Source organism: Biomphalaria glabrata, chromosome 15 (assembly GCF_947242115.1).
Source record: "Biomphalaria glabrata chromosome 15, xgBioGlab47.1, whole genome shotgun sequence".
Lineage (NCBI taxonomy): Eukaryota > Metazoa > Mollusca > Gastropoda > Planorbidae > Biomphalaria > Biomphalaria glabrata.
This window is the reverse complement of record NC_074725.1, coordinates 14,180,545-14,192,144: the sequence shown is the minus strand read 5'-3', so window position 1 is coordinate 14,192,144 and position 11,600 is coordinate 14,180,545. Positions and strand designations below refer to the sequence as shown.

Below are 11,600 nucleotides of genomic sequence, written 5' to 3'. Positions count from 1 at the left end.
TAAAGAAAATATAAGAAAACTAGCTAAATTGGCAACTGCTAACAGATATTTCCCAGTAACGCAACCGCTATTGCAAACAGGCAATATGGCGGCCAATTGGAAAAGATTCAGAAGAGACTGGGATAACTATGAAAAGGCCACGAAACTCACAACAGAGACAGAAGATATACGTGTAGCAACACTAATGACCATAATTAGATTGAGGCAACAGACGTGTTTGATTAATTTAAAAAAGGGCAGGAGACAAAAATAAATTAAATTTTAAAGAGTTTTGAAGAGTTCTACGTTGGGAGAACCAACGAAACATATGAGAGATATGTCTTCAATACGAGAAGACAAGAAGAGGACGAGAACATTGACTCGTACATAACTGCCCTGAAGAAACTGGCAAGCAGCTGCAATTTGGATAAACTAGAAGAGAGTCTGATTAGGGACCGAATTATCTTAGGGGTTAGAAGTGAACACTTAAAGATGAAACTGTTGCAAGGCGATAAACTAACCTTACAGAAATGCAGAGATGTGTGTAGGATATATGAGAGATCTTAAAGACAAATGAAGGATATTAGAGAAGGAAGAAACGAACTTTTGGACAAAGCAACAATTGAAAGAATCTCAACGTCAGGCCCAAAATACAGAAAGGAATATCAACAGAGTGACAAGGGGCCAAGACAAAATAAAACTTGTAAATTTTGCAAGGGCCACAATGAATACATAAAGGGAAAATGTCCGGCCTGGGGAACATCGTGTCACATTATTGGAGGCAGGAATCATTTCGCCTCAGTCTGCAAAAAGAAAATATACAGCATTACTCAAGCAAAGACACAGAGCAACATAGACTCAGACACAGAAGAAGAAGAAGCTACACTCCAAACTGAATGGGTAATGGCAATGAATGGCCCCAAAAAGCATAGGATGACGGCCGTCATGATGATCAACAACCAAAGAGTCAGATTCCAAGTGGACAGTGCCGCCGACGTCAATACCATAAACGAAAAATGTGTGTGCCCAGACCAGATAGTACCTACGTCCCAGAGATTAACTATGTGTGCCCAGACCAGATAGTACCTACGTCCCAGAGATTAACTATGTGTGCCCAGACCAGATAGTACCTACGTCCCAGAGATTAACTATGTGTGCCCAGACCAGATAGTACCTACGTCCCAGAGATTAACTATGTGTGCCCAGACCAGATAGTACCTACGTACCAGAGATTAACTATGTGTGCCCAGACCAGATAGTACCTACGTCCCAGAGATTAACTATGTGTGCCCAGACCAGATAGTACCTACGTCCCAGAGATTAACTATGTGTGCCCAGACCAGATAGTACCTACGTCCCAGAGATTAACTATGTGTGCCCAGACCAGATAGTACCTACGTCCCAGAGATTAACTATGTGTGCCCAGACCAGATAGTACCTACGTCCCAGAGATTAACTATGTGTGCCCAGACCAGATAGTACCTACGTCCCAGAGATTAACTATGTGTGCCCAGACCAGATAGTACCTACGTCCCAGAGATTAACTATGTGTGCCCAGACCAGATAGTACCTACGTCCCAGAGATTAACTATGTGTGCCCAGACCAGATAGTACCTACGTCCCAGAGATTAACTATGTGTGCCCAGACCAGATAGTACCTACGTACCAGAGATTAACTATGTGTGCCCAGACCAGATAGTACCTACGTCCCAGAGATTAACTATGTGTGCCCAGACCAGATAGTACCTACGTCCCAGAGATTAACTATGTGTGCCCAGACCAGATAGTACCTACGTCCCAGAGATTAACTATGTGTGCCCAGACAAGTTAGTACCTACGTCCCAGAGATTAACTATGTGTGCCCAGACCAGATAGTACCTACGTCCCAGAGATTAACTATGTGTGCCTAGACCAGATAGTACCTACGTCCCAGAGATTAACTATGTGTGCCTAGACCAGATAGTACCTACGTCTCAGAGATTAACTATGTGTGCCAAGACCAGATAGTACCTACGTCCCAGAGATTAACTATGTGTGCCCAGACCAGATAGTACCTACGTCCCAGAGATTAACTATGTGTGCCTAGACCAGATAGTACCTACGTCCCAGAGATTAACTATGTGTGCCTAGACCAGATAGTACCTACGTCCCAGAGATTAACTATGTGTGCCAAGACCAGATAGTACCTACGTCCCAGAGATTAACTATGTGTGCCCAGACCAGATAGTACCTACGTCCCAGAGATTAACTATGTGTGCCCAGACCAGATAGTACCTACGTCCCAGAGATTAACTATGTGTGCCCAGACCAGATAGTACCTACGTCCCAGAGATTAACTATGTGCGCCCAGACCAGATAGTACCTACGTCCCAGAGATTAACTATGTGCGCCCAGACCAGATAGTACCTACGTCCCAGAGATTAACTAAGTGCGCCCAGACCAGATAGTACCTACGTCCCAGAGATTAACTATGTGCGCCCAGACCAGATAGTACCTACGTCCCAGAGATTAACTATGTGCGCCCAGACCAGATAGTACCTACGTCCCAGAGATTAACTATGTGCGCCCAGACCAGATAGTACCTACGTCCCAGAGAATAACTATGTGCGCCCAGACCAGATAGTACCTACGTCCCAGAGATTAACTATGTGCGCCCAGACCAGATAGTACCTACGTCCCAGAGATTAACTATGTGCGCCCAGACCAGATAGTACCTACGTCCCAGAGATTAACTATGTGCGCCCAGACCAGATAGTACCTACGTCCCAGAGATTAACTATGTGCGCCCAGACCAGATAGTACCTACGTCCCAGAGATTAACTATGTGTGCCCAGATCAGATAGTACCTACGTCCCAGAGATTAACTATGTGTGCCCAGATCAGATAGTACCGACATCCCAGAGATTAACTATGTGCGCCCAGACCAGATAGTACCTACGTCCCAGAGATTAACTATGTGCGCCCAGACCAGATAGTAACTACGTCCCAGAGATTAACTATGTGCGCCCAGACCAGATAGTACCTACGTCCCAGAGATTAACTATGTGTGCCCAGACCAGATAGTACCTACGTCCCAGAGATTAACTATGTGTGCCCAGACCAGATAGTACCTACGTCCCAGAGATTAACTATGTGTGCCCAGACCAGATAGTACCTACGTCCCAGAGATTAACTATGTGCGCCCAGATCAGATAGTACCTACGTCACAGAGATTAACTATGTGCGCCCAGACCAGATAGTACCTACGTCCCAGAGATTAACTATGTGTGCCCAGATTAGATAGTACCGACGTCCCAGAGATTAACTATGTGTGCCCAGATCAGATAGTACCGACGTCCCAGAGATTAACTAATTGCGCCCAGACCAGATAGTACCTACGTCCCAGAGATTAACTATGTGTGCCCAGACCAGATAGTACCTACGTCCCAGAGATTAACTATGTGTGCCCAGACCAGATAGTACCTACGTGCCAGAGATTAACTATGTGTGCCCAGACCAGATAGTACCTACGTCCCAGAGATTAACTATGTGTGCCCAGACCAGATAGTACCTACGTCCCAGAGATTAACTATGTGTGCCCAGACCAGATAGTACCTACGTCCCAGAGATTAACTATGTGTGCCCAGACCAGATAGTACCTACGTCCCAGAGATTAACTATGTGTGCCCAGACCAGATAGTACCTACGTCCCAGAGATTAACTATGTGTGCCCAGACCAGATAGTACCTACGTCCCAGAGATTAACTATGTGTGCCCAGACCAGATAGTACCTACGTCCCAGAGATTAACTATGTGTGCCCAGACCAGATAGTACCTACGTCCCAGAGATTAACTATGTGTGCCCAGACCAGATAGTACCTACGTCCCAGAGATTAACTATGTGTGCCCAGACCAGATAGTACCTACGTCCCAGAGATTAACTATGTGTGCCCAGACCAGATAGTACCTACGTCCCAGAGATTAACTATGTGTGCCCAGACCAGATAGTACCTACGTCCCAGAGATTAACTATGTGTGCCCAGACCAGATAGTACCTACGTCCCAGAGATTAACTATGTGTGCCCAGACCAGATAGTACCTACGTCCCAGAGATTAACTATGTGCGCCCAGACCAGATAGTACCTACGTCCCAGAGATTAACTATGTGTGCCCAGACCAGATAGTACCTACGTCCCAGAGATTAACTATGTGTGCCCAGACCAGATAGTACCTACGTCCCAGAGATTAACTATGTGTGCCCAGACCAGATAGTACCTACGTCCCAGAGATTAACTATGTGTGCCCAGACCAGATAGTACCTACGTCCCAGAGATTAACTATGTGCAATAGAACGGTGATGGAGCCAAAATGAAAAGCTACGTTGATAACCACCAATCTAAAGACTAATGAGAAATTCAATGTAGAGTATGTGGTAGTACCAAATGATCTAACATGCCTGCTAGGATTATCAACACTGAGGAAAATGGAACTTATTCACATAAATGAAGAACACAATACCATTATTATTTACTACTCAATGTTTTTTTTAATCACACGCTACATTTTTTTTTGGGGGGGGGGGGGAAGGCCCACCAGCATATTTTTAACCCGGCCCACGAAGTACTTCGCTACGCCACTGCCCCAATCTCTGTTGACAAAAGCTAGACATCAATACCCCGACATGGGAGGCTTAGTCACAGAACTAGAGTAAGTAGGACAAGGCCTAACTCCGATACTACTAACAAATGTCGAAAGTGTGGTTGTAGAGGACTTAATTATACACTACGCACCATAAGCAAATTGCCAAAGTAATACAGTGACATGCGACCTTCATTCATGATTTGACAGCAGTAAACGAATGTCTTCCCGTATCAAAACGCGTCGCTTGTTGCTAGTAAGACCAGAATCTGTTTTGTGTTATTAGTATCTTGAAATCAAGCAAAGCTAAAAATGTTCAGGGCCGTTAATTATTTCTACAATCTTCCAGAAAATGAATATCTTGCGAAATGTATTTAAACAAGGATAGGAAATTTCGGAGAAAGTTTTAATTTGGGCTATAAATTAAATCAGTATTCTCAAATTTGATTTAATTTTTATTTATTGAATATTTCTTTAATTATAGTGTATTATTTTTACCAAATTATTACATTTTTACTACCTTTACTATTTTAGCTGTGAATAGACCTTGTTTTTAATGATTTAACTGTAGAGAAGTTAGTCCCTAGTGTGTAGAGGGGGAGTGATTCTTAAAGGATTACGGGCACGACATGGCCTAAATTGTGCCGATGTGCCTAAACTCAAACCCCCCCCATTATTGTATAGAAATAATCTTATTCATGAGGTTTGTGCAATTAAATGTATTAAGTTTAATCAGAATCTCCCTGTGCGGTCGAGATTATTTTAAATATGCAGCACTTCAATGTGTGTGTGTCACTACGTGTCTTTATCTAGAACAGCGGTTCTCAACCTTTTTAGCTCCGCGACACATTCATACAATGTTCCACTAGTTGACGACCCTAACCCTAGGACTAGATAAATGTAACTTAGCTAGTGTTATAAAATCGTTACCAAAATGTACACATCTGATATCCACAATATGAATTTCATTAATAGAGATTGAACATAGTAAAAAAATTAATTTAATGTAAAATGAATTCGCTCTTCAATTTTTTAAAATATTTTTTTTTTTACTTTCATTTACTTACTTTAAAATTGCATTTTAGATAAATCATTTTTTTTTTTATTCATAACTGAAAATTTTGAAGGTATTGCTAATCGTAGGAAAAGTATTGTCTTTGATACAGTAAACTACATTGCTACAAAATTGTAGCGTCAGTATTTTCAAACACGCCACAGTTATTGCAAAGGTTGACCTTGTTTTTATTTCACTAGATTAGGAAATTCACATTTCCTTTATCAAGTTTATTTCTGTGTTTAGTATTAAAGAACTAACAGGCAGAGATATGTTGTTGGATATGGAAGAGGAAGTTGTAAACAAAATCTCCAATAGAACAAAATAGTGTAAGTGACATTGTTATTGATGTAATACTCGTAGCGGTGTTTGCGTTACTTATATAGGTCAATACATAATACAGTGAGTTACGATGAATTCTCATGGTGACTCATTCTGTACCAAACTTTGAAAATCCAGACCGGCATCCTAGCATGCTTAGAGCACCATCTGTGCAGACACCACAAATATTTTTCCAAGAGGTCTTTCACTTTTAACAAAAAACACCACCAACTTTGTCCATGACATCACGTGTTCTATGGGTCGTTTCAAGAGTTTGCATAGAAACTAATCTTCAAACTCGCCAGTATGTATGCATCGTACACATCTCATGTACACCAGTAATTGGGAACAATTTGTAACGTCTGTGGATTCATCAAGCTGGATGGTAAATATTGAAAAAAATCAAACATCATTTCCTGAAATACCAAATTGATAACATCAAAAGACATGTCAACTATTCTCCAATAAACAGTGTCATTAGATATGGAAATTGCACTCAAGTTATAAACGAATTCGTCTCCAGTCATAACTATTGCAATGTAGAGGCGGCTGACAATTACTCCTTGGTAATAGTGTGAGGTTTCAGAGCTCAGACAATTCTGAGAGCCTCCAAATAAGAATCTTCAAGGGCTGCTCTGTTTAATTATGGTACTTACCATCTGAGTCTGAATTTTTTGACTCCGTCAACTTTTAAAACTAAAATACTAAAATATTGGTAAAGCTCGGACGTTGTTCAGCCTCAAATATTTGCAGGGAGAACTTCTTTTACAATTGATGAATTCTTTTGTTTTCTTAACATTCTTGTGTCCATGCTCATGTGTTGTTCCTTAATGAAATTATATCCTTCAATAACATGGACTATAATACGATGGCGTTTCTTTGATTCAATTTCTTCACCACGTGATTAGAGCCTCCCCATAGAAATGCTTAATCCCGTAATGGTGTTTCGACACATTTAATGGTCATTAATTTCAATTGTTGAAAAAAAAAATTCCTTAGCAACAAAGATGTGGTCTGCATATCTAGTTTCGAATAAAATTATATACAAAAAAAAAGAACGCTAAGAATTAATTCCACACGTCAGTCAATGTATAAAACAACGCTTGACTACCTCAATGTATAAAACAACGCTTCACTACCTCAATGTATAAAACAACGCTTGACTACCTCAATGTATAAAACAACGCTTGACTACCTCAATGTATAAAACAACGCTTGACTACCTCAATGTATAAAACAATGCTTGACTACCTCAATGTATAAAACAACGCTTGACTACCTCAATGTATAAAACAACGCTTGACTACCTCAATGTATAAAACAACGCTTGACTACCTCAATGTATAAAACAACGCTTGACTACCTCAATGTATAAAACAACGCTTGACTACCTCAATGTATAAAACAACGCTTGACTACCTCGACATTTTCTACAAAATAAATTCATTCGTCAAATGCCAATATTTATAAGACTTACATATTCAGGCACATAGTATCCTCAAGAAAACTAACAGGACATTTTGTCTGTGAACTTAAGTGAATAAAGTCCACTCACTGTATACAATATTGCAACAATAAGTCGTCGTATCAACTCCTGCCTGTATATACTTCACGCGTGCCTTATTGATCTGTGACTCGTGTGAGAGAAACAGAAGACATAAAGTCTTTGTTAGCTCATCGCAATACGTATATTAAGGGACAACTCCTTTGTTGTTGAGTGTAAACATCAGGACTGGACTTCATTAAAAGATGATTCTAACACGCACGTCAAATATAGAGCAGGCTATTATTTGAAATAGATTTGTACAGTATTGTTGTTGTTTTTACGGGATGGCGAGTTCTTGATGGCCACCTGCTTGGACAAAAAAAAAAAAGACATCCAACTAGAAAAATAAATATTTAAAGGGGGGGGGGGTTAGAAAAAAAGGCGTATGCCCTGGTAGGTGAGAAAATGTGTCACTAGTTTCTTGTTACATTGACACTAGAACAGAATATTAGCATCGCAAGGCCACGGCTGTATGATGTTGACAAGTAAATACAAGTTTATTTAAAACGATGACGTAATTTCCATAACCATTAATAGAATGGAAGGTTCAAGAAGAGGTCAAGGACGTAAACTGGAGAGTGTATAAAAAGATACATTGTCGGTTTCGGGAGAGGACCGACTAGAGTAAATGTATTTAAATTAAAAGGTTTTGTACACTTATGAAGTGTGTATATATTTCTTGAGATTCCAAGTTCTTGAATAAATGTTTTGTATTTATTAAGAATTTTTAAAATATAATTTACATTAGTAACTCGGCATCACGATATTGTTTGTGTGGTCCAAAGTATACCCTCTAATGACATCCCAATTCTACATAGACAAGCCTGATGAAATTGAACTAGAAACATGCGTAGGACGTTATCATCTTTTTTGTTAAAGTAACGTCTATATTTGATAAGATAAGAAGAAGAAGATAATTCATTTAACAGAGAAATCCGTTCGAAGTTGAAACACCAGAAACGCATTGTCGGATCAACACAATTCATCAAAACATCGTAACACCATACCGAGAGACATCGTAACACCATACCGAGAGACATCGTAACACCATACCAAGAGACATCGTAACACCATACCGAGAGACATCGCGACACCATACCGAGAGACATCGTAACACCATACCGAGAGACATCGCGACACCATACCGAGAGACATCGTAACACCATACCGAGAGACATCGTAACACCATTCCGAGAGACATCGTAACACCATACCGAGAGACATCGTAACACCATACCGAGAGACATCGCGACACCATACCGAGAGACATCGTAACACCATACCGAGAGACATCGTAACACCATACCGAGAGACATCGTAACACCATACCGAGAGACATCGTAACACCATACCGAGAGACATCGTAACACCATACCGCGAGACATCGCGACATCTCGCACTCCAGCACTAACATATTGTGTCACTTTGTTGTCAGAGAGCTGTGTTTAGGATTACATATGTCTTCAAGTGTGTGTTAATTAGTGAATTAGATATTGAAAAACACACTCAAAGAGAGAGAGAGAGAGAGAGAGAGAATGTAGTCAGAGAGCTGTGTTTAGGATTACATATGTCTTCAAGTGTGTGTTAGTGAATGAATTAGAAATTGAAAAACAGAGAGAGAATGGAAGGTCTTCACTCAAATAAAAAGAGACCTTAATGAAAGATAGAAGATATGAAACGAACTCTGAAATCAACAAGCACTTCAACATCCTCTCATAATAGATACACTGACCAGTGTTCACTTCCCTACGTCCACCCACAGCGGTCAGTATCATATTTTTCCATCCTAACCCTTTTAACTACCTTTCTTCATGTAATTATCCACACCCCCTCACACCCCCTCGATGTCTAATCCCCTTGTGGACGCAATGGTCATGGGATCCAATCCCGCTACCCACCATCCTCTTACTATGAGACGATGTAACTTAACTTTTTTGTTTGTTTAATAAATGGCACAACCACTGGAGCCAAACCGAGCACAGAGCAGAGTTATGTTAGAGCACAGTCAAGTTAAGGCAGAGTTATGTCAGGGCACAGTCACATTCAGGTTAGGGCATTCATATTAAGGCAACTTCAAGTTAAAGCCCACTTAAGACAGAGTCGAGTTGTGCAGATTCAATTGTAATTTTTGACTAACTTGAATTCAATTTTGACTATTTTGCCTGGCGCAAAGACGTTAAGAAAACTTAAATAGACCACCAGCCTTTCCAAAAAAAATTACTGCTTACAGTATCTAATGAAACCTAGGACTGGTTCCTCGGACTTTTTTTTTTTGCGATGCTCCGGTCAACGCCATTTTTTTTTACAATGAATATGACCTGCATATGGAAAGGGTTGAACATTACTGATATAGCCTTTCAAGTGTAACAAAGAAAACAAGCCCGAACGGTGTTAAGTCCGCTTCTATTTTTTTTGATCTAAGTAATAACTATTGATAAAATGTCATAAAATACTAAAAAATTCAAAATAGAATCGACACTTGTTTTACATTTAAGTAAAAATCGATGAAAGTAGCTCGCTGTGGGCAAGTGCGAATAAAGAACTAAAGATGGATTTTATTTGGAAATGTTTATGGGACAGTAGATTGTGGAGAGTTGGGGGGGGGGGGTATGACACACTCAGCTTAACGCACCTTGCCCGGGTGACACAGATCCTAATGAAGCCACTGGTTTTAGACTACTAACTAAACAGTAAAACAAACAAATATTTAGAAAAAAACAGACTAAGAAATACTCAGAAAGATTCAAAGATAAAAAGCACATTTATTGTTCCATTTGCTAAGTAGTGCCATTAGAGGATGGAATGGGTTGCCTGAATCAGTAAAAAAAAATGACATTAAGCTCAAGTCTCTAAATGACATGCATGACTAGATGGACACATGAGTACGCGAAGGAAGAAGTTATCTTCTTTCAAGGGAACGTCCGGATTTATAAGATATCATTATAATTATTAGGTATAAGATAAAACAAGTATTAGGTAGAGATATTATAAGTATTGGGTATTTAAAAAAAAATGTTTCACAAATCTTAGGTATACGATGTTACAAGTATAACATATATAAGTGTTAGGTATAAGATTCACACGTGATACCAAATATACCAAAAGTATTAGGTATAAAAAAATCACAAAAATTAGGCAAAAGATATCGCAAGCTTTAGGTATAAATATCACAAGTTTTAGGTATACCATATGAAAGTATTTGGTATAGAATATCACAAGTATTAGGTGTAAAATATTAAAAGTATGAGGTACAACATATAACAAGTATTAGGGTATAAATATTACAATTATTTGCCTAATATTAGATATAAAATATCACAAGTATTAGGTATAAAATATCACAAGTATTAGGGTATAAAAATCTCATTTATTTGTCTATTAACTCTATCTATAATTATCTTAGTATTTCTATGTATAATTCTCTTCCTGGCTCAATAGTTTGGACACAACGTAAAGGAAAGATCACTCTTTTATTTTTGCAAGTCGAACGGACTAGAGTTACCCTAAGTAATTTAAGAGGGGAAAAAAGAGGGGAAGGGGAGAGAGAGAGCAGGTAGTATTCACCCTTCACTAAATAGCAGGGCCGGACTTAACCATTGTGGGGACCTATGCGATACGGATTTTGCTGAGCCAAGTTTGGGTAGAGATACGGATAATAAGTGAAAATAAAGAGTTTGTATTAGAAAATAAATTCGTCTTTGCATTTTATTCATTCTTTACTACGTACAGAATTACTACACGAGCCTTGCGTGTAGCGAAGTCATACAGTATATCATAAAAATTATATTTCCTACATAGATCACGCTCAATAGCAAGAATTAACAAATGTTTCAATCTATTTTTGAGAATTGTTGACCTCAAGTAATTCTTCATTAATTTGAGGCGCGAAAAGCTTCTTTCACTAGATTCCACAATTACGGGTATTGCATAATGACGTTCTTTTTTATCGCGCGTAGGATTGGCGTTTTCCATATTGAATGACACCCCAAAATGACAATTTTTGTCTATATATTTCAGGAGATTTGTATGAGTTTTCAAAAGATTTTAATAATTTCCGGATATTTCCAGGACTTTTCCGTATAT

General features: G+C 39.3%; 1 protein-coding gene across 4 annotated transcripts in view; it reads right to left on the bottom strand.

The window, feature by feature from the left end:
• Window positions 1-11,600, bottom strand: part of LOC106055664 (carbohydrate sulfotransferase 15-like) — a 46,213-nt gene that overhangs the window by 33,963 nt on the left and 650 nt on the right. The window contains exon 1 of one of the 4 annotated variants that reach the window (XM_056012652.1): window positions 7,449-7,804. The exons of 1 other annotated variant lie outside the window; for it this stretch is intronic. Coding sequence is in view for 1 of the 3 variants with exons in the window: in XM_056012651.1 (XP_055868626.1) it covers window positions 7,449-7,462 (14 nt within the window). In the remaining 2 variants the exon portion in view is untranslated. Of the gene's footprint in view, window positions 1-7,448; window positions 7,805-11,600 lie in introns of those variants that run through there. 2 more of the 4 variants (XM_056012651.1, XM_013212021.2) reach the window with 2 other exon arrangements.